Source organism: Macrotis lagotis, chromosome 1, assembly GCF_037893015.1.
Source record: "Macrotis lagotis isolate mMagLag1 chromosome 1, bilby.v1.9.chrom.fasta, whole genome shotgun sequence".
Taxonomy (NCBI): domain Eukaryota; kingdom Metazoa; phylum Chordata; class Mammalia; order Peramelemorphia; family Peramelidae; genus Macrotis; species Macrotis lagotis.
The window spans coordinates 625,005,317-625,030,637 of record NC_133658.1 but is presented as its reverse complement, the minus strand read 5'-3'; the positions used below and the strand labels follow the sequence as shown (position 1 = coordinate 625,030,637).

Here is a 25,321-nt window from a genome sequence, read left to right as displayed (position 1 = left end):
TTTTATTATAATAAGTCATAATATTGCCATTAAAAGCTTCCTCTTTTCAATTAAGATCCTCCCCCTTCCCCATGTAAAAGCTGAGGCAACATTTAGAAAAGTTTTTAAAGTGCCTATATTAATCTCAGGCAGAAATACCTGTAACGTTAATACCATCTGAGCGTTGGCACCAAACTGTACGTTCATTGTTTCTCCAAAGACTGGTTTTCCATATGTAGTTATAGCATTTTCCACCTAAAAGCAAATAAGGTAGTCATTGTTGCATTACTCATTTCCTTTTCATAGTGAATAACATTGCCTAGTGACTCAAGAATTGTTGAAAATTGCATAAAAGTGATTGGTGTACCTGTACAAGGACGGGTTTCTAACATCTGTTCAGGACAGTTGTCTTGGTTTTCAAAAGACTGAATTACAAATGTTCTTGAACGAGATTGGCGGCCCATTGTTTCAAAACTTCTGCCATCTATGCATGTTAATTCACAGGTACTCCACTCTGACCAGTCTGTCAAATGACAATCACCTGCAATTTAAAAAAAATATATATATATATATATGTATGTATGTATGTATGTATTAAGCAACTGTTGTATGCACAACATTGTTCTTGGTACAGAATTCAACTTGAAGTCGAATAAAACATAGCCCTGTACTCATTAAGCCAATAATATGAATATCAAGGAAAAGACACAAATAGTAAAATGAAACAGACATGAGATATCCATAAGAGAACAAAAAAAAGTTAATAGAATTCTAAGGAAGGAGAGAATACTTCTGGCTTTTAGGGGAGAGAATAAGCAAAAGTAGGGAGAGCTTGTAATATTAAATTGGTTGTTGAAGAATAGTTAGAATTTCAAAAGGTGGAGGTAAAAGGGGAGGATGTACTGGGCAAAAGGGAATGGCAGAGAAAAAAGGAAAATGGTAGCTCTGTCAGAGAACCATGGGTTCTAGCTTTGCTAAAGCATGTGAATTGTAATATGAAATATGTTTAGAAAAATGGATTGCTGAAGGGCCCTGAATATCAAGCTAAGGCATTTGTCCTTTATTCCACAGATAATATAAAGACCTGATCTTGTTTTAGGATGTGAGAAAGGAGACTGCAGAAGAAAAAATGAATATACATGAGGAAGAATAGATGGTGGACTAAACAAAGTCCCAGAAAAAAACAAAGAGGGGGGGTTGGTAAATGAAGTGCACAGGTGCAGATATTAGACTTGTTATGCAAGTCTTCAATGAAAGCAAGTTTCTACTATACCCCAAAGTACCCAAAATATGAAAATTACAAAAAAGAAATGATTTTGAAAAGATTATGCAATTTAAAAGTTTGTTATTTTTGTTTGGTAACAATATATTCACATCTTCAGCAGTGAAGAAGTGATTAGCTTAGCACCTAATTAACATGAATAGTGAACTTGGAAGATGCTAGATAGATGCTCTTTGGATCAGTTTTCTAGACTCTCTCTGAGCAGTGGTCTCTTTATCAGTGGTCAGCTAGCCTCCCAATGTCTCCCTCACAAGCCCAAGATCACAGGTCTTCTCTCACCAGTGGTTGAATTTATTTTAATAGCATCTTGTATTAGTTTTTATTTTGCAATTCAGAATAAGAATTTTCTGTGGGTGGCAATATTATTAATTACAAAACTTTTCTTATCAATAATATAATTTTACATATATATATATATATATATATATATGGATGTATATCAAACCCAAAGGCTAAGTGCTTTAAAATTCTGTATTTTATTTGCTCTCTTCAGTAACCCTGGGAAGTAAATGCTATTACCTCCATTTTACAAATGAGACAACTAAGGCAAAAGAGGGTAAGTGGCTTAATAGGCTAAGGTCACATAGCTAGTAAGTCTCTGAGGCTGCAATTAAATTAGTCTTCCTGAATCCGGACCACTCTATGCAGTAGGTCAACTAGCTATCACTAAGAAGAAAAATTCTTTTTTAGTACTTATGGGAAGGTACAGCCACAAAGAAACTCTGATTTCTAGGGAAAAGAAATTTGAATAATCTCATTGAAGATGTCTTTGGTCATTTTACTAATGTAGGAAATAAAAAAAACTATAAATTGATGACAAAATATTTTAATGGATTAGAACCCAACTTGTTATGGAATATGTGATTTTAGGTTCTATGTATCTCATTTAATTCATTTTTAAAGAGACATTGATAGCAAATAAGTCTGTGGTATAATTCAAATTCTATTTGACAAAAGTTTAAGTGTTACAATTCAAATGAAAATCAATTCCATGGAGTATATTATATATATATATAATATACTCCATATATATGAATTTGTTATTTACTAATAATTAATTATATTTATATAATGTGTTATGGTTTGCAAACTATTTTATATTATCTTACTTGATCCTTACAATTGCAGTTCAAAGTAAGGTGTTATTTAAATGCATACTATTCATATGAAAACAAAGAATCTTTTCTGCTCTCCTTCCCTCCTTCCCTCCTTCTCTCCTTCCCTCCTTTCCTCCTTCCTTCCTTCCTTCCTTCCTACCTTCCTTTCTTTCTTCCTTCATCAAAGAGTCTAGTATTTGCAAAGTACTATCTTTGAGGTTACTAAAATGAAATAAAACATTAACCCTGTGCACAAGAAGTTTCCTAGTAAATTTGAGTAGAGGATTTTACAAAACAAACAAAAACTATGATACAAGGGAAAAAAATAAAGAAAAACAAAAGTAGAATTAAAGGGATAGTTTTAGGCTCTCATTACTATGAGCTAATTTGAGTTGATTAAGGACCAGGTTAACTTGATTTTCTACTGAACTATTGATTTCCTTTTTGAAAAATGAAAAGGGACTGGGGAGGGGTATGGAATAAACAAAGCAGTCCTAGATTTTGACAAGGCATTTGAGATTATTTTCCCATGAAGCAATATCAGCTAGGAGATTGTCTACTTAAATTGATCTGAAACTGGATGAAAGACTATCCCAAAAGAGTGGAATTATTTTAATCTAGAAGTAAGAGTACCCCTAAGCAATCAATCTTTGGATCTTTTTTGTTAAATATTTTAGATTCATAGATGATATTAATCACAATTATGGGCATGATACAAACTTAGAAAAGACAAATAATACTGTCTAAAGATTTTTTTTCAGAATTTTTCAACAGGCTAGTATGATGGATCTAAATAAATGTTCAATGAGGGTGTTTTTAAAACTTGGGTTAAAAATCAATTTTACCTGTCAATGAAAATGAAGACTAGTACCTAGTCAACTGGTTCTGTGAATTGACCTCTGGATTTAAGTAGACAGGGATATTTCCTATTAGATAATATTATGACATGGTAGTCAAAAAAAAGATGTACTTTAGGGCTTCATAGTGTCAAGAAATAGGAAGGTGTTTTGCCACTGTAATGTGCATCTAGAAGATTATAAAATTTGGAATACCACATTTTAGTCAGTATATATTTAAGAAGAAAGGCTTTAAAATGGGCAATCGGGATGAGCAGAGGATTCAGAATTATTTCATATTCTTGTTTGAATGAACTGGGACAATATGACATCAGAATTTAAATATTTGAAGAAAAAGGGAATATATTTATTGTACTTTGTCCTTAAGAACACAATAAGGCTTAAATAGAAAGAAGTTCCAGATACAGATAAGGAAAAGCTTCCTAACAATTAGAACTAGCCAAAAAAAATGGAAGGGATTATCTCAAAAGGCATTAAGTTCACAGATAACAGAGATCTGCAGGTGATGACAATATGATCTTGTTTGAAATGTTGTTTTCGGTGAGTGTATTCCTAACTTAGATATAGAGATAGATTAAATGAACTGTGAAATTCTTTGAGGTTCTGTGTGTCTAAGAAAAGATAACAATCAGTTAGCAGTTATGACAAACAACTTTCAGATCAGGCTGACCCTGCCAGGAAGGACAAGTAGGAAGTTGACTGAGATACATAATTCCAAAGAATATTACTATAAATTAAAATGCATGAATAAAATACATAGGCAGATAAATCAATGTTGAGAGGTACATGGGCCATCATAGATTGATCTCTTAATGAAGATGCTGCAGGAGTGAGTCATGCTTCAGATATAGACTGAGTGAGATGATCTTTCAGGTTTCTTTCTGATTTGAGATTCCATTTTATAATTTCATTGAAGAGGTCTAGGTGAAATATGATGAGAATTCCGAAGGGAGAGAGAGAAAATATTTCCAGTTGGGTGAATAATTTAATAAACCACACAAAGGAGATTTCTTGTTTGAGAACCTTGAATCACACAAAAAGTCAGTTGGAGACCACCTAGAGGTTTTGAATTTGAACTTTTCATGAAAAAGGTGATACTTGAGTTGGAAACCTTGGTATGGGGGGGGAGAAAATTTCAATAAATAGAGATGTTAGGTGAAGGAAGATATCCATTCTAGAAATAGGTAGGTGGTGTAATGAAAGTCAAGGAAATAGGAAGAAGCATGAGAATAAAGGTAAAGTGAATATAGCTTAGTTGGTACTTAAAATATTTGAAGGTTGTAGAAGGTTAGAGTCAGATTATAAGGGAATATGAATAACAGAATAAACATTTTTGTCTTATTTAGTAGACAAAGGGGCTGAACTGAGCAGGTAGGATGAAAATCCTTATAATAGCAGTGATAACCAAAGATTCGAGATGCATATGTAATTTAAATTTCAAACTAAATTCAATACATAAAACAGCTATGCATGTAAAGAAAAAGAGTTGCACCAAGAAGTAAACATAATAGATGATTTTTTTCAAGGGGTAACCTGTCTAAATTTTATCAGTATAGGGAATTTTGAATGTGGAAACTCTTTCCACTAATGCATGTGGGTAACATTTATATGTTACTGTCTCAGAGTGTCGCTTGGGACATTGAGATCCTGTCTTTTGTCCATGGTCACAAAATTAGAATGTCAGAGATAGTATTCATATAACACCAATCACATTTCGAGCCATGTACTACAAATATTATCTCATTCAGGTCTCAGAAAGATGCTGTTCTTATCCCTATTTGAATGAAAAAGATAGTGTGACTAGTAATTTTCTGAGGTCAAAATTTGAACTCTGATCTTCCTGATTCCAGACCTAGTACTAAAGACATTGTCTCGCTCACCTGCCTAAAACAACAATAATAGAAGCTACTGCAATAGCAAAACCTGACAAAATTGAAATAAAAAGCGGTTGGAAATGACTAAGTTCACTACTAGGGAATATTATTTAGCCCAGTAGCTGTTTTTATCCTATAATTGAGAAAAAACTTATATAATCATACAGAAAGTATAGTTTAGCCATACTAAAATTTCTACATTTTATATTCCTACATAAACAGTACTAACTAGTTACCATTATATTCCTTATTCCTCATTGACATTTCTAAACCTTCCCTCTCTACCACCATCTCTCAGCATAAAGACCTGTTCAATTATCTCTATAATGCATGCTCTACATAGAGATTCTTTCTCTCACCTCTTCTGGTGAGATAGATTCATTCCAGCCTTTCCAGTGATTCTATCTCAGGGGCTTGACTGGTTTATTCTCTCCTGACCCACACCTTACCTGAAGCCCCATTCCAACTACTTTGAAGGTTTTAGTTAAGTATTAGAATGTGGCCAACCCTCCCAACTAATCAGAACAGACTTCCTGTCCTACCTAGAGTAATGCTCAGGCTTTGTTCACAATAGGAAACAATTAAGGTATGTTTTCACCTGAAAAGTGTATCCGAGCTCAGTGAATTGAGGTTATTTCAACCTATTTAATATAAATACAAATGTACTAAAGCAACAAAGAAAGTAACACTCAAAAGTAAAGACAAGTTTAATTAAAGTAACTGAATTTAAATTTCAAAAGTTGAGGTCTTCCCGTGGTTATTGTCAAAATCAAAATTGAATAACAAATTATCATACAGTGCTTCCAAAATTGCTTACCTGGGCAAGGCACAGAACAAGGGAGTTGAAGGACACTATCTTGGGGGAGCAGCTCTCCACATAATGTATTTTCTACTCGTTTAGCAGTGGGAGAAGCTGAAGCACTGTGAACCACACAGGAGAGATTCCGAACTTGAACTCCATCACCACAGTCTCCACCCTATGAAAGTTTAATCACACAATCAGCACCACCACAAACCATCAGCCTCTCTCTCATATTTGTGGTTCTTGCCACCTCTTGCTTGGGAAAATCCCAAAGATCTTTGCACATTTACGAAGCCTTCCTCCCCTAGGGAGCCATCTGTCAAGCGCTGACTCAAATCTGCACAGAACATGCTTCCCAACTGGGTGGACTGGTGGGGAAGCTGAGGTAGGAAAATGGAACAGCCAGGGAATTTAAGTAGTCAGAATATAATGGCTTGCACTGGAAATTTGCCAAGATAGAAAGAAATGGAAACCACATAGAATTTGTCTTGTTATTATATGTGATAAAATGGTCTTATCACTAAGCACTTCTCATGAGAACATGTACAACCACAGGATATGAATTTCTTTTTACTTGTTTTCATTTTGGAAGGAATTCAGTTTCTTGTACTGTGAGTTAGGTTGGCATTGCTAGGCCAGCAATGCCCTTCTCTTTATACAGTGGTAATCCATTTATAGCAGCATATCCTTTGATTGAAACTTTTCTTTTCTTTAGTGAGACAGTTCATTATAAGTTAGTCAAGAAGGAATACACTGAGGTATTCAATCAATCAATCAACAAATATCTATTAAGCACTATTCACCAGGCTCTGTGCTAAGTTCTAGGTTAGACAACATGAAACTCATGTTGTTTTCAAGGAGTTTTCATTCTATTTGAGGAAGACTAAGGGCGTGTATACAAAATAAAAAGCTATCTCTCATCTACTCTTGTTTATCTTGCCTCAACACATTTGCTTTGGTTTATTTCTTCTCTTTATAGATTGACCCTACAGTTAGCTTTTTCCACAATTGAATTTAGCATATCTTGGCCTGTCATAGCTCATGCTCTACTACATTCAACATTCAATCCTGGCTTACATCCTCTAACATGTGCCTTCTCTGCTTCTACTCCTAATCAACTGAATGTTGTGGGAGGAAATCTGAAAAATGTGTGAATTGGTTTTATTACAAATTCATGTTACTTAATAGCATCTATTATTTCACTGAGAAATTTAAAGCAGTGATGGGTTCTTTCATCTCTGTATCTACATTTCAAAACTTTTATATCTTTACTGATCCTCTATTCCTTTCTTCCAATCATAAAAAATATAGGGGTGGGGCAACTAGGTGGTACAGTAGATAGAGTACTGGTCCTTGAGTCAGGAAGACCTAAGTTCAAATGGGACCTCAGACACTTAATAATTGCCTTACTGTGTGAACTTTGGCAAGTCACTTAACCCTATTGCCTTAAATAAAAAAAAGATGTAGGGGTCCATGAGAGCAGTTAGTGATGCTTAAAAATGCATCACTAATCGCTCTTGATTCCTTCATTGCATATTTTCCAATTTCCTTTACCTGGGTATCTACTTATTCCTTTTAATCTTTATCTGCCTGTCTGTTTTTCTGCTTTTTGGATTATTTTTAGTCATTCTTTCCCTATATCCTGACAGAAGTCTTCAAATATTTATAGGAATAAGTTTCTTTTATCTTTAAAATTACTTCCCTGACCCTAGTATATCATTAAGTTATTATTTTAGTTTCTTATTTTCACTTTATAGCTCTACAAATAATCACCAACATTCTCTTGTTTCACTTTCTTACCATTCATTCACTCCTCAACCTCTTGTAGTCTGACTTACACTCCATCACTCTCCTCAAACAGATCTCTGAATTGTTAAATCCAATGGTCTTTCCTCAGAACTCAGTATCCCAGACTTCTTTGCAGCATTTGATACTAATAGTATTGCTCCATTTCTGGAAACTCCTCCTTTTTTTCTCCTCACTGTTATCTGTCTCAATTTTCCTCTTAACCTACCCATTTCTTTAGACTCTACCTAGGCCACACAGCTAGGTAAATATTAAGTGTCTGAGGTCAAATTTGAACTCAGGTACTCCTGACTCCAGGTCCTGTGCTCTATCGACTATGCAACCTAGCTGCCCCAGGTTTATCATTCTCTTGAAAAGTACTGCTGCATCCTGAGAAAAACTTGACTTTAGGCTCAGGGAGATCTGAGTTCCGATACTGTCTCTGATATATTCTAGTTTTATGACTATAGACAAAAGATAAGCTCTCAGTGTCCTAAGCAACACTCTGAAAACAGTAAGATATGTTACCTATGTGCATCAATGGAAACAGTTTCAACATTCAGAGATTCCCTTAGATACAGACTACCACCACTTTCTTCAAAAATATTACTATACCCTAATTCTTTGTTTCACTCTTTTTTCTTTTCATACATCCTATGCTTTGGTGATTTTATTATATGCCCTAAAATTCCAGTCCTCTATCTACTTCTGCTTGCTACAAATCTTTCTGAATATATACCTGAATATCAGAATCTCAAATATAAAATGGCCAAAACTAAACTCTGACCCTAAAATAATTTTCTTTCTTTAAATTTTCTCATTCGATATTCCACCAGTCTCCTAGTCATTCAGGCTTGAAAAATAAGAACTGCCATTAATTGTTCCCTCCTGCACCATTCCCTTCTCTGTTCTTCTCTATTTACCATCATAGTCCAGGATGTCTTTCCCGGATTTGTTTTGATAGCCTTCTAACCGTTCTCCTTATAAAAAAAGAATCTGACAATTCCTTAGTCTATCCTTCACACAACTGCCAAGGTAAAATTCTAATGGAAAAGACCTGACCATGTAATATCTTAAAACTTTTGGTGACTCCCCATCATCTGTAGAGATTATAGAAGATGATATTTAAGAACCTCCACGACTGGGATTCAACTCACTTTCTCAGGTTTATTTCCCTTTATTATTCTTAGTGGAATCTATGCTCTAAAAAAAAGTACTAAAATTTCTATATGTTGCCACATTAGCTATCCTTCCCATGTCTGGAATCTTGTCACTCTTAATGTTTTCCTTTCTTGTTCTCATCTTCAGAATTCAGTTCAGATGCCACCTCTTCCAGGAAACCTTTCCTGATCTCTGTGGCTAAAAATGTTTTCTTGTTCCCTAGAAGCCTCAATGAGTTAATGCAAAGAAACAAAAACAAAAAACAAAAAACTTTGAAAGACAACACTGATTTATTGATTTTTTTTCTGTTTCATATCTATTTGTGATAAAGAATGACTTGTATTGTAGATGGGTGTATTGGAGAGTGATAATGATGCATTAACAAAACATTCAAAATACACAATGGATAGCAACAGGATAAATTTATTACTACTTCAAATTGAATGTATACTTTTTGAAAACAAACCTTATGCAACAGAAATTAATGGTTTAATCCACAATTCTCTTTTTTCTTTGAATATTAGAAATTCTTTGCTTTATGATGAATATTATAATATAAGAAAAAATAAAATTAAATAAAGATTATCTTATTTTGATATCTTTTGTTTACATCAAACCTTATTGTCATTCATCTGAGTAAATAATATCAATCACTTTTTATATAGCACTTATGATATTGCCAAGCACTCTACTAAGTGCTTTTACACATATTATTTATAAATATGAGATAGCTTCTATTATTATCCCTATTTAACAGATGAGGAAATTGAGGTAAACAGAAGTATTGATCCTTATAAATCTCTTTGTTGAGGGTTACACAACTCCTAAGTGTCTGAGATCATATTTGAGATCAGATTTTCTTGACTACGGGTCAAATTCTTTACCTACAGTGACACCCAGCTGTTTATATGTCATATTCCCCTGATCTCTAATAGAATATTAGCTACTTGAGGTCAGGTTAAATATTATTTACTTTATATATTCAGTGACTAACAAAATGCATTAATATATAATATATATTTATATATAAGAACCTCTCATTTAATCAGTAAAATGAGAACAGGGTGAGATGGAATGCTTCCTCATCTTCAATTTAGTCTTAGAGAATGACTCAGGTCTCTGAGAGAATAAATGTATGCTCAGGGCTACTCAGTCAATAGGTGTTCAAGGTGGGACTTGACCCCTGACCCAGTGGCTCTGAGGCAGGTCCTCTGTGGACTACTCCTTGGTACTTTACACAGAATAGGCTTTTAATAATACATTTATGGGGATAAAATGGACTTTAGAACAGAAACGGGCTCTACATATCTCCAGAATGCACATAAGTCAGTTTGAGCAAACCATCTAATACCTGGAAGAATCCAGAAGGATGCTAATAAAAAAAAAGGGAGGGGGGCGGAATGAGAAGCAGGAACAATGAGGAAAACAAAGGGAAGGAAGGGATTTTCAAAACTTTCCCTATGTCTGACATTTAATGGAGGCACCTGAAAGGAGAAAGTAAAGCTTTCTGAAGTCTCTGTTTTCTATGGCCTCTTTCTTTTCGAAAGCAGCAGCAGCCATTCAGGGACTTGAAAAGAAATGTGAGACCTCGGATTCCATTTCTCTAATTGCATGGGCTTCCAGGGAGATCTTTCTGGCATTACAAAATAGTCAAAGAAAAAACTGAGCTCAGCCTTGTACACAACTTGAATTTGTTTTAACTAGTTATGTTTCTAAGATCTTAACTAATTAATAGTGCCTTTCTGGTGGTGGCGGGGGGAAAGACTGCCAAATGTGACAGGCTTTCTTTTGTCTCAGATGCAATAGAATATGTGGATTTTTTTTGTGTTAATTAATAGAAAATTACAATATAATTCCTATAAGATTTCCAAATTGTCTCTGGGTAGTGTGCTTTCTGCATTTTGGAAAAATAATGCATAATCAGAACTAATTGTTAATTAATTTTAAAGTATGCTTTACTTCAAAACATGATTGAAAAGACAAGTCAGTAGGAGAAGAATGAGGGTGGGGGAGGGAGAGAAATCAATGCATTCATAAAGAAGTTGCAGAGAAGCTGCAGGGGGGCCTCTGCTGATGCTGCAGAACCAGTATGCTGTATGGTGATGTATTGTGATTTTGCTAGGCATTTATATTTCCGGCCAATAAAAAAGTAATCATTCAGGAAAATGTAGCAATTTTGCTTCATGTAATAACTTTAAAATGTAACATTTAGATACAGTTGGTTTTCTAACCATATACTAGGCCATGTCTAAGCTTAAAAATTATTGTGTATATGTATGCATGTTTGTAGGTATATTTCCATGCTTATATACATATATACACATGTGTATACATATATTCTTATTCATAGATATCTAGATATTTTTATTGATATCTATAGATGTCTATATGAATGAAGATAACTATATTATTCTCTCTCTCTCTCTCTCTCTATATATATATATATATATATATATATATATATATATATATATATGTATACACACACATATACACAAACACACATATATAGCTATACATTTGCTCCATTGCAGGACTTTGCTCAGTTAGATAATACTTTGATATTCCTCATGAGCCTGGAAAATCATGTGGAATTCATGTGAAAGCCAAATAAATTGAAAGCCCCAGGCCCCAGATTAAAATTAGAACCTAATGAATATCTATTCACTTTACTGGCAGTTGCATTCTTCATAAAGTATGCTGACTTTCCAGCAATTTTTTCCATGCACTCAACTTCATTAAAAATATATGTTTTTCCAGGTCTCTGGTGTCACAAAACATATTCCTTCAACATGCTGCTGAAGCATTTGGTAATGTCATTGGGAAGTATTTCTTGAGGCATCATTAGGTGACCTACCTCCAATTTACAAGCTGACCAGTCCCCCATTACCCAACTGTAACAGGGCTTCACAGGACAGTTTTTCTGCTGGGTAAGCTCCATGGGGCAGGGTCGTCCTTCTCCTTGAGCTGGCATAATGATAAACCGTGTCCGGCTCATTCGACCTGAACAGATAAGGGAGGTTGGGGTTTTTTCAATAAGTGTTTTACCAGACAAGAAAACAATGCAGCAGAATGCCTCAGAAATGTGTATCATCATAATGTTCAGATCTCTCTATTCAGTGCTTTCAGTCCCAAAACAGTAATAATTTAACTGTTTAAGATTTAAACAAAAAGGTGTCAAAAGTTGGGAATATAAAAAATATGACCACTATCTTACCTAGGCTATTTATGTGAAACCAAACAGCAGAAAGGTTCTGTAGAGAATGGATTAACCAAAGTGAAGTTTAACTTCTGATTCTGGTTTGATTTGACTCAAAGTTCTTTACTACTGATTCTGAATGTAACTCAAAGTTCCATGAAAACTTAATCATGAGTGAGACCTTCTTAGGTACTTATGTCCATCCTTTAGAACTTTAGTACTAATGACTCATTAATTCAGAAGATTCAGACCAATTTAATGACTAACAGAGATTACAAGAAGATTTCTTGCTATAAAGAATTTCAAAGAGCCTTAAGTTCAAACTCCTCATTTTGTAGATGAGGAACCTGAGGCACAGGGTGGTGAAGAGATTTGCCAAGAGTCATATAATTTGAGAGTTTGTGAGGTAGGATTTGGATTTGTCTTCTGTACTCAAAGTCCAACATCTTCTCTACTATATCATGATATCTTTAGTCCTCTCTCACTTTAAAAGATCTTTAGACAAGATTTTGCAATGTACTTGTACCATTCCAAGACCTGGATGAAAGATGAAAATTTATTTAAATCTCTGTATAGTGTGATATAACCATTTGAATATCTGGAAATATCTAATAATGAAGAGAAAAATGTCAAAGATGTACAAAAAAGAAATTGCTGGTGTTTGAATAAATGAAACATGGGGTAGATGAACAGAGTGAAATTGGTTATCCTATCTTTTACAATGCTTTCATTATAATTCCACCTCCCAAGATTGATACATATAACAAAATATACATAACACAAAATTCAGGAAGGAAGCCCAAGTTTCAAACACAAAAGAACTATTTGGTAATAAACCTATAGATTATTGTATCAAAAGTTTAGAACTATAAGGGACAGTAAAAGACTAACCTGTCCAACCATCTCTTTTACAAATAGTGAATTGGTAGGGACATTTGGATAGAGCACAAGTCCTAGAATCAGGAGGACTTGAGACCAATTTAATCTCAGATACTTAAAATTGCCTAGTTGTGAGACCTTGGGTGAATCACTTAATCCCAGTTCCTTGCAAAAACAAAAACAAAACAAATAATGAATTGAGGTCAAGCATGGTTAAGTAACTTTCCCAAGGTCATATAAAATCAGAAGTTGAACACAGATCACTCCACTAAATCTGGCTTTTAATACAATCGTCTGTCTGACCTTTGTGGATGCCTCCTGATAAGGCCATAATTAAATAACATGCCACTGTTTGTAGTTTATGGTGACCATCAGTACTAGCTTTAGTCAAGAATGTGAACTAGAGATTGTCTTTAGTGTATTTCTCCAAAAAAAGGAAGGAATATAGGCAAGATAATAACCATGATAAGCACCCAACAAATGTTTGTACAATGTTGAATGATAAATAAATAACAATATTTTCAGGCAGTGGGAGATCAGAGTTGAAAAGACACTTTTGGAAAGAGTTGTCCTTCCAGTATCCTTCTTTCCCACAAATTGCACCGCACTGATGACCATCTATCTCACTTATATAATGACTACAATTATCAGATTTTTAAAAACACAATTATCTGAATGTTTTCCTGTAATTTCATGCACAATTATGCTTTGCATTAGTAATCATTATTTATAATAATCTTTCTCTGCATTTAGCTAGTCCCAAATATTAAAATCACGTGTTCTCTATTAATCTTTCTATAAGAAATTTAAATCCCTGTTCAACTCATTCTAGACATTTTGCTTGGAACTGAGATAGAAAGATGTTCTTTTATTGTTGTTGTTGTTGTTTTGAAAAGTACCTGTCCTCAAGGAACTTATATTATACTGGAGAAAATCAAGAGAAATAATAAAAAGAGATAAGGGCAAAGACTCATTCAAGGTAATTGTAGTACTGGGGTGGAAGGTTAGGGAGAGTGCCTCAGTTGCAGGGGAATCAGGAAAAAATTCATGTGAGAGGTGGCATATGAGCTGAGCACTGAATGGAGGTTGGGAATTTCAAGAGACCTAGATGAAATGTGATAGCTTTTAGACATGAGGGTAGCCTGTTTAAATGTATAGAGACAAGAAACAGAATATTATATAGAGAATATCAAGTGAGCAGATTGTGAAAGATTTATTTTTGAGGGAACAACTGAAACTTCTCAAAAAGGGCAATAATATGCTCAAGTTCATGTATTAGGAATATGAGTATAGCAGTTGTATGGAGAGATGGCTTTGAAAACTGAAAGCATTTTGAAAGAAAACTTTAAAGCATAGTAAAAATGTGCAGTAATGCAAATTGAAATATTCCAGGAGCAAGGGAAGGGTCAGGAATTGGTTGCTTTTGAAAGCAGTCCTATATTGACTATATATATTATATACAATCTTACAAACACAAAACCCATAGTTTATAGAACAACAACTAAGAGATATATGAACAGTCTCACATGAGGGTCATATTCTATTGGAGATTGGAGGGAGCCCTGATTCAATGAGTCCGTATACCCCACTTTCTATCCCATAGATCCTGTACCAAACATCCTATTTTCCCTGATCTAGCAAAAGCAGTTGCTGATGAAAAAAAAATCCATCTGAGAAATGAGAAGGAATCACAGGGGTTGGTCACACATTTTCCTTTCAATTACTGACATATCTATCACTAAGTCAGGTCCTAAAAGTTACAATAAGGGATAGTAGCAGTGCTTTTCATCAAGGAGACAAGAAGCAAGACATCACAAAGTCTTCATACTCTGCCAGCAGGAAGGGCTAGGGGGAAATAAATTATGGCACAGAGCAAGTGAAATGGAAGATTTGGGATGGTTGGTGGGGATTGGGGCAAGTGAATTTTCTTGAGGTACCAAGCAGTACTACATAATTATTAGAACATGCATCCCCATCAGAATTATAACAATGCTTTGTCCAGATGGTGAAGTTAAGAGGTCCCTTACAGCATTTGTTTTCCCTCAGGACATAGAAGCAATAGAGTTTAATACCTAGTTAGCAAAAATAATTACTAAAATATGAAGCTTCCAAGTGAACTTTCCCCTTTGTGAGGTTTGCCTCAGACAGAGAAATTCTAGTTGTGACAGTGCCCACTACATCTGGGAGAAGCTATAGCCAGGGTAGACTAGGATAAGGGTCATGCATGGTTGTTCATTCACTTCAGTCCTATCCAACTCTCTATGACTTCATTTGGGTTATTTTTAGCAAAGTCACTAGAATGTTTTGCCAGTTCTTTTCTCAGATGAAAAATTGAGGCAAACAGGGTTAAATAACTTGCTTGGATCACACAGATGGTAAGTTTCTGAAGCCAAATTTGAACTCCTGACCCCACGAATGATGCACTATCTAACTATGCTGCCTTGTTGACTAAGAGATAAAAACAAAAATAGATCCATAAATAAGCAGAATCTGCAGTTATGTTCATGAAATAATTAGAGGAGTTCCAGTGAAAGTCTTATCATCCTCAGGTCACCCTAAAATGTCAACTCTGACACAATATCTAAAAATCCATGTTTTACTTCTTAGAATTATGGCTTTAAGATCCTGTTAAAATGCAGTCTATCAGCTCTTAAAATTATAGTCTTAATTTTCCCACCAAATACAACAAGATGAACTGATTGTTTGGGGGGGAGTATGATGGTATGGAATCCTCAACATAAAAATCACTTTATATTTTGGGTGCTAGTGGTCAAAGCTGAGGTTCAAGAATTATGAAAAAAATCTCTTTTCAAAGGGAGAAACCTATTTCTCATTAAATTTTGTTTCTGTCAACTAATTAGCATAGTATAGGAGAAAATTCTATAAATCTGAATCCTGAATTAAATGCAACAAGTACAAATATCATTAGATTTTAAGTTTATTCATCAGAGTTTGTAGTTTTCTCCCATTCACTATACAGAAGTAACCTTAATTTTTCCATTTGGTAAGAAAGGAAATTGTAATTGTGGTCTTTTGATCCCCTTGGCACCCAAAATGGAAGAGAGGATGTGACTGAGGATGGTATATGAAAGAAGAGGCTTTCTCTACATCTTTGGTGAAGGATTGAACTATTTTTAAATATAAAGATAAACAAGCAAATAATATAATATATATATATACATATTCACATAAAGATATAAATTTGATGGGCAGCTTTGGCTATCCAGTTGGGATTCTGAATTGAGTAAGCATACAACACATCCTCTAGCATCTAGACAAACCAGAGAGTTAAGAGATGGAGACAAAGATTTGCCTTTCCTTCTCTCTTCTTAAGAATCCATATTGCTAACATCACTCTCTTATATTTTATGAATAAATTAGTGAAAGATTTGCCTTGGAATTGGCAACACAAAGCTAGGAAGCTCTTGTAACTTTTCCCTAACCATATTTAAATGAAGCCTCTATACACACACTAAATCCACAGAATCCATAAAAAAGAGGATAACAAACTTTCAACTCAAGATATTGTAGAGGAACTTCAGTAAAGATCTGTCTCTTCTGGGTAAAAGGAGGTATAAACCAGCACAGGTGGGAGAACTGGAAAGCCAGCAGAAGGTTCTGAGACACTTGTGCAGCTAAGATCCAGGCTCAACAAGCCATCAGTGTGGCAGACCAGAAGTGAGGGTACCAAAGGCAGATCAGAAGACAAAATCCAAGACCCCAGAATACCAGTACAATAGGTGGGACAAGGTTTCCTAATATAGGGGAGAAACTACTAGCAATTAAAGCAAGGGCAAGTCCATAGGCAAGCAGCAAGTCCATAGGCAAGCAGCAAGCCAGGGACCAGACTCTGACCCCCAGAACAAAACATTTGGAACTCCCAGTGCCTCCCAAACCACAACTCAATTATCAAAATTAGCCCCACCAAAAAGCAATAATTATGGAACAACTATGATTCTTACAGGATCAAAAATGACATCTCAGAAGAGGAAAACAAGGACAAAATGCCTAAATTTGAAACCTCAAAGAATTGGTCTCAATTCCCAAAACGCCCTTTTGCAAGAACTCAGAAAGGATTGTAAAAACCAAAGAAGAAAAATGGAGAAAAGAAATGAGAGTCATACAGTAGAATTATGAAAATTTGAAAAAAATACCTTTAAAAGTAAAATTGATCAATTGGAAAAAAGAAATAAACTCCTTGAAAAGTAAAAATGGCCAACTGCTAAAAAAACGAATATAACTCATCAAAAAGTAAAATTGGCCAGCTGGAAAAGGAAACATAAAAGTTAACCAAAGAAAATAAAATCCTAAAAAAATTAAAATTGGACAAAAATAAATGATTCTAAGAGACATGAGGATTCCATTAAACCAAAAAGGCCAAAAAAATAGAAGAAAATGTTAAGGAGCTCTTAGGAAAAACAACAGAATTGGAAAAAGATCAAGGAGAGATAATTCATGAATTTTCTAGCTGAAAGCCATGATCAGAAAAAGAACCTGGACAATATCATGCAGGAAATTATCATGGAAAACTGTCCTAATATCCTAGAATAAAAGATAATATAGTCTGGAAGAATCTATCAATCACGCCCATAAAGAGTAAATAAAATATTGTAGCCAAATTTCAGAATTCTCTGCAAAAGGAGAAAATACTGCAAGCTGCTAAAAAGAAGCAATGTAAATATCAGGGAGCTACAGTTAGGATTACCCAGGATTTATAACTTCAACATTAAGGGATTATACAATATGATATTTCAGAGGGCAAATTTTTTTGTATTACAACCAAGAATCAACTACCCTGAAAAATTCAGGAAATTCTTTCAGGGGGAAAAGATGGATTTTTCAATGAAATAGAGAACTTTCAAATTTATGTCTTAAAAAAACTAGAAGAGAATAGAAAAAGTGATCTTCAAATATGCGATTCAATAGATGTGTAAATGGGGAAAAATGTCAATAAAACTAAATAGAAAGACAGTACTTATAACTTTTGAGAATTGTATTTCTCAGGGGCAGCTAGGTGGCACATTGGATAGATCCCAGACATGGAGTCAGAAGGATCTGAGTTCAAATCCAGACTCACATATTTAATAATTACCTAGCTTTATGACATTGGGCAAGTCACTTAACCCCAGTACCTTGCAAAAAAAAAAAAACAAAACAAAGAGAATTGTATTTCTCTTAGGTCAGTTAAAAGGAACCTAATTAGACAGAGGGTATGGGTATTTTCATGTGGATAATTGGAGGGAGGGTACCCAGACATAAAGTATAGGCATATGCTTATTATGATGTGATGATGCTTAAGACCCTTGAAAATTGTACTTCTATCAGTTGAAAGGAGTATACTTTGACACTTGTAAAAGGATTAGCAAGACATAAAGAGGCACAAAGGACCTAGTATAATAAGAGAAAATCGGGAGAATGTAAACACTGAGGAAGATTCAGCTCAATGAGGGAATGATGTACATTATCAATTGATTTAGAAATTTATCCTATCTGATAGGGAAGTAGAAAAGGACAGTTGAGGCAGGCTGAAGTCAAAAGAAAAACATTGGTGAGGAGGAATAAAGGAAAAGGAGAAAAATATGTACAAATAAGGGGAGCGGGGGCAAAAACATTTCTGCACAATAAAAAACAATGCAATCAAGATTAGAAGAAATGCAGAAATCTGGGAAACAATCTTCATAGTGTGCTATTATATAAGAAATAATGAATGGACAGATTATGAAAAATCCTGGAAAGATTTGCATGAACTGATGCTGACTGAAGTGAGTAGAACTAGGAGAAAATTGTGTACATTAACAGCAATATTGTGAGATGATCAATCTTGATTGAAGCAGCAACTCTCAGCAGTTTAGTGTAATCAAGAACAATGCTGAAAGACTTGCTATGGAAAATACCATCCACATCCAGAGAAAAAATATGAAGTCTGAAAACAGAGCAAAGTATACTAAGTTCACTTTTTAAAACTTATTTTAATTTGTTTCTTTCTCTCTCTCTCATGATCTCCTTTTGCCCTTAGTTCTAATTCTTCTTTCACAATATGCCTATTATGGAAATATATTAAATATGAATGTACATGCACAATCTATATCAGATTGTTTATTGTCATGGAAAGGGGGAAGGGAAGAGAAGGTGATAGAAAAATGTGGAATTCAAAATCTTGTAAAAGAAAAAGATTAGAGATTCTAGGTGGCAAAACCCAGGAGTGAATGAGTAAGACAGTGAATGGTAAATCAGATCCAGAACTTCTAAATTCTTTCTGTTCATTGAACATTGATTTTAGAGACATTTCCTGAAAGGCAAATCTGAACTCTAGAGGGATAGTTTGCCTTATGCACAAAGTAATTACAAGCAGGAAAAATATGGTGATGAAAGGCAGTTAATTAGTTATTGCTTTCATGAAGTATTTCTCCAAGCTCATTTTTGAAAGATATAGATATGGTGTTTCATTATGGCTGGGTAGGCTCTCCTTAAAAATACAGAACTCTGTCTTGTCAGGCTAGAAAAGTTTTGGGCAGAGACTATCTGGTATATTGATATCAGGAGAACCAATCTTACTTATTTGAATAGGCTCATCACAAAAAGGCTGTTCAATAGGGATCCCCCCCCCAAAGTAACTCATGAAAGTGAGGGCTTACAATCTGTATTAATGGAATACCCTCAGAGATAGAACTGTGATTCTTTATACATATATATATATATATATATATATATATTATCCACAAATCAAAATGAAAGACTCAGTTTTAAAAACTCAAGACTTTCATTTCTCTCCCGACCCAAGAGTATTAGTGCTAACATATATGTAAAATGTCTTCGGTCAAATACTTTCTGCTTCTAACTGATTGAATTAAAAAAAAACCTGGGTCCTCTTAAACTTTGGTTCACTTAAACTAATCATGTTCAAAAAGATAAAATAAGTATAGTAATAAAAATCACACAAAATAAGTTTTATATGTTAGTTTTTTACATTCTACAATGTATGCTCTAATAGGAAAAGTGTGGAATCTTAAATTTGCATGTGTATCCTGCCTCTGAAACCTACTATGTCATTCAAGCAAAGGTTAATTATACTTGCTCTACCTACCTTATGGGGATAATTATAAAGCTCAAATAAGCTAATATATGCAAAGTTCATTTGTAATATATCCAAGATGCCATTTATATGGATGCTATTATTTAATGTCAATAAAACACATACATAACCAAGGGTCTGTGAAAAAATAGAAAGATATTCACAGAAAATTCAGCTTTAACTAAGAATAAAAATAGGTAATGATCCAAAGATGAGCTGGGTGTGTTATAGTTGATATTTATTTTCTCCACTATGACCCTCCTTTCTCCTTTCTTCACTTCTGGAGAGAAACCCTGTTACCTCTATACAAGCATCAAAATATCAGTATGACACAACAAATATACAACGTTAAAGAATATGATATAAGAAACCACATGTTTACTACAGAGCATTAGGATAGAAGAGTCCAATATGGAGGTCTACAATTGAAAAAAAATAGATTCCATATTGGGAGAACAAAAGAAAAACCAAACCCAAACAAAACAACATAATACAAACAAGCAAACAAAAACAGAGCATGACATAATCAATAATACTGGCAGATATAAAATAAGAATATGACATAAGGGACTAGCAAGGGTATCATCTGGGTATATTCAGCACGAGTCAGAATTTTCTCAGTGTACTATGACATTTATTTGGCATAACAACTAGAGAAGGATATAGAGAATTTTAGAGAATTTTAAGAATAAAAAGAACAAAATTGTTTTCAAAGTTTTGAAAAATGTCATATTAGGAAAGAGCAGAGGGACAGACTATTATTGATACTAGAGAAGGGTCAAAGTGAAATAAATTACAGGTTGTGTCTCCCTCCTAGGATCATAACATTACTTTCAGTTCAAAGTATTCAGAGACCCCTTATATGTAGAGCAACATGTTTGCTGGCTTTCTGCCAAGAGACTAATTGGTATAACCTTAAATTTATGGTAAAAAAAAATGGTTCTAGAACAGTTTGTCTCTCGAACATGTAAATGGTTTCATATTTAGATTCTTCAAGGATCTGTTCTCTCATTGATGTTATTGAGTGTTTTCACTATCAGAAAGCTGTGATGATTCAAGATAGAGCCTTCAAATATATGATCAGTAGGCCACAGACAGTTCACAACACTAGTGAATTTGGGCTTGCATCTGATTAAAATGTAAATGGGGAAATTCTTTAAAAAATGAATAAGAATACCATAAAATATAGATAAATACTTTACACACTTTAAAATTAGGTTAATATGTTATTTAAAACAGATAAAAAAAACTGGGGAAGATCTAACAAAATAAAGATATAGTAAATATAGCCCAAAAGGATCCTTACTAATTGTTTAGTGGTCCTCAATTCTATTTGAGTTTTACACCACTGACTTATGAGACAAACTTTGTAAATTGCTATAGCCCTGCCCTCAGTAGGACCTACAAGAATTTGTGCTTTAAGCATTAAAGGACCTGTCCATGCCAGTGAAGCCCAGTGAATTTTAATATTTTTTTTATGTTAGAGAAAATGAGGGAGGGAGGGATAGTGCAGGGGAAGGAAGATGGAAATCTAATAATGGATCATAAGAAGAAGGAATAAAACATAGATATAATTTATTTTTGTTTTCTTAACTAACAATACTACAGTATTTAGATTCGGATTGGAGTAGAAAAAGAAAGGTTAAGTAAGAAATGAAATCCAACATAAATGAGATGTTGAAAGAATATCCAGTTACTCTTAATATACCTGTTAAAGATGAAATACATTCCACTTTATGGAAAGAATTTATGGATATGATTGCTGAACCTTTGACAATGATCTTTTAAGAATGGTAGAAAATGGTACTAAATTCCAATTTATAAAAGTTTTCCAAATCATCAATTTTTTTTTTTTCTCAGAGGAGGGATACTTCAGACTATAAGTTTGCGAGATTAACATTGATGACTAGCAAAATTCTATTGTGTATGATGAAAATGATGGGAGTCTTTCACTATCCTGTCAAGAGAGATATACCATATTTCCCCATGAATAAGACACTCCCTTTTTTTAAAAAAAATTGGGGGTTTAAAAACTAGAGATGGTTGTAGATTTTTTTAATTGCATTTCCCACTTTTTTGTGTTTGTAGTCTTTGCACTCATCATTTCATATTGTTTTGTCATGTTCTGCCTAGAAATGACACAGAACAGATTTTCATCTAGTTCTGAATTCAAGTTCAAAGTGATCCAGCTTGCAAAAGTGAATGGAAATCATGTTGCTGAACATCAGTTTGGTCCTTCTCTAAGTGAGAAAACAATCCAAGACTGGCCACAAGAAGAAGAAATCGAACTGAAAATGCCCAGGCAGAAGGCCATATGAGTCAAGTCAGCAGAATGGCCTGAATTAGAGAATGAATTGAAAAGATGGATTGAAGAGCAAAGGGCAAATGGAATTCCTTTGTCCACAAAGGTGGTTCAGCAGGTTGCCAGAAGAATCATTGATGAAAAAGAAGTGACTGATTTCAAAGGAGAACACAATTGGTTCTTCAGGTTCAAGAAACAGAATGGTCTAAACATGTCTCCACACACCAGACTTGCCCAAAAGATGCCTGAAAGCTATGAGCAGAAGGTCATTGAATTTTATGATGAATAAAACTTGAGTTCAATAACTTTATATAATGCATTTTTTTTCAAATTTTGGACCCCAAAATTAAGGTGCATCTTATAATGGGAAATACTGTACTTACTAAGAACCAATACAGATTCTAGATAATGTCTTTCCAAACTAATTTAATTTCAATTCTTTACACAGTGGTTGTATTGTTAAATCAGAGGAATGTTATATAAATAGCATATTTGGGTTTTGACAAGGTGTTTGATAGTTTCATGTAATGCCTTTATATGTAAATATGGACTGGATGATAATGTAGTTAGGAGAGTTCACATGGCCCAGTGGACAGAAATAAAGAAACTAGGGATTGCATTTTTCTTTTAGATACATTCTATTTATTTAATCCTGGTCAAGTGATTTGACTTGTCTGAGTTTCTAGTTCCTCATCTTCTCATCATCACTTAATAGTGTCCTGTTAAATGAGAGTAATAATAGTTCCTATTATTGTAAGGATCAAAAAAAGATGTTCTTATTTTAAGTCTTTAATAAATCTTACAGTGACACACAAATGTAAGGTCTTATTTGTATTATAATTAAAAAGTGTTAATTAATGGATTCCTATCAACCTAGAGGGATGTCTCTAATAATAGGTTATAGAGCTTTAACCTCATTCTGTTGGAAATTTTTAGCAACAGCTTGGCTTAAGGCAGAAAGTATTATATTGAATAATAGAATCAATTTCTAAAGAAATTTCCATAAAGGAAATGTTGCTATTGATGCAAAAAAATAATATATGTAAATGTAAAATTTATGTTAATGTACATTTTATGTTAAATAACAATCAACAACAGAAGTATAGAATAAGGAACATGTAGGCATAAAGACATATATGAGATAAAAAATCTAGGGTTTGAGAATGTAAATTCAATATAATATAATAGAAGTTAATTTGCCCTTAGACTATATATTCAAAGAAGTATGTCTGGAATGAGAGAAGTGACTGATTTGTTATATAGGTGTTCCTGGTCTAACCATATTTGGAATGTTAAATTACATTATGTATGCCATATTTTCTAAAGAACATGGACAAACTGTTTTCTTTCCAAAGAGAAGGGGAGCCTAATATGTCAGAATCATGACATAAGAGAATTGCCTGAATATAATTATCAAGTTTAGATTAAAGAATGGAATACTTGAGGAGGGGATACAGATTTTAATAATCTTTAAATATTTGAATGATTTGCTTTTCTTAGCATATTGAGGAAAGACAGAACTGGAATTGATGGGGAGAATGAGATTTTAACTCAACATAAAACAAACCTTAAATAGGTTGTTCAAATTTTTTTGAATGATAAATAGTGATTATTTTGAATAGAGATTGGTTAACAACTTCTTCGGGATACTTTTGATGGCATTCATGTTTGGGGACTGATTTGGTCTAGGTGACCTTGAAAGTCCTTTCCAACTTTAAGAGTCCAGTATAGAATATCTTTCCCTTTGATACATTTCTCTCATTCCAGGTAAATTGTAAAGGGTGCCCTTTCAGACCTTTTGCTAATTTGTGATTAGTTTAACTTTTCAGGAAACTCTCTCCACTCTTCTCCCAAAATCCACACTTAATATTCCATATAAATACTATGCCTACAAATACACTTAAAATATTTCATAGTGCTTTGAGTTTTTCTTAGGCAGGTATTGAGTACCTTAATCATAGCAGCTAAGGCAGTTTTACTGAAATATTACTGAACAAAGGTTGAGTTGGTCCAGGAGAATCATTTATGAGTTCGCTCTCTCTCTCTCTCTCTCTCTCTCTCTCTCTCTCTCTCTCTCTCTCTCTCTCTCTCTCTCTCTCTCTCTCTCTCTCTCTTCCCTAGTGTAAGAGAGCTCAGTCTTTTGCATAGATATGAAAATAAGTCCTGATCCATAATCAGAAACCAGCATCTTGCCAATTTGTTTTCACATTTTAAGAAAAGATTGACTTTTTTCCCTATTACTCTTTTTATCCATTCCATTAATTAACTCAACAAAATAAAATTTAGTATTTTCTTCTATTTTAACTTGACACCTATGGAAAGAGCACTGTACCCAATCAAAGGAATTTGGTTCAAGTTCTAATTGAGTCATTTCTAAGTATATGGTCACAGGAAAGTCAGTCTCTGAAAGCCCATTTTCTTCATCTGTAAAATAAAAATAGTATTTTCAGGGCTACTGTCAAATTGGATTATATATATATATATATATATATATATATATATGTATATATGTATATACATATATATATATATATAACCACATAAATGTGAATTATTGCTATTTCTACTTTTTTTTTAATTTGGACTTGAATAAAGGCAAAAATGACTACCCAAGGAAATTAGAAGAGCACACTTCTTGTCTCTCTTGCATTGTTTCTGCTCAATTTTGTCACTTCCTTTTCATGTACTTAATCAGCAATATACTTTATATATTCTGTCCTTTAAACTGCAGTCCTGCTGAAACTTTGACAGGTAAATTCACAAAGTCATCCTGCAAAGTAAAAATTAGATTTGTACTTGTACCAAATAACAATACTGTTCAGTGTTCCACAGCTGAAATTTACCCTGTACATAACAAGAATGACTACAACTTCTATGGTCAGAAAAATTGTCAGCAAACTTGATGCTGTTCCCTTGATATTTCAGTTAAAACTAGAGTCATAAATTCAGTGTCTGTGGATTTTGGATATATATCTATATATCTATATATCTATATCTATATCTATATATATTAAGACATTCTTACATTACTG

At 33.8% G+C, this 25,321-nt stretch overlaps 1 protein-coding gene across 1 annotated transcript in view; it reads right to left on the bottom strand.

Moving 5' to 3' along the window:
• THSD7B (thrombospondin type 1 domain containing 7B) overlaps window positions 1–25,321 on the bottom strand; it is a 1,134,773-nt gene that overhangs the window by 20,999 nt on the left and 1,088,453 nt on the right. The window contains exons 21-24 of the mRNA XM_074215070.1: window positions 11,695–11,840; window positions 5,907–6,066; window positions 347–520; window positions 139–234 (exon numbers count right to left, since the gene is read on the bottom strand). Of these exons, the coding sequence (XP_074071171.1) occupies window positions 139–234; window positions 347–520; window positions 5,907–6,066; window positions 11,695–11,840 (576 nt within the window). The remainder of the gene's footprint in view (window positions 1–138; window positions 235–346; window positions 521–5,906; window positions 6,067–11,694; window positions 11,841–25,321) is intronic.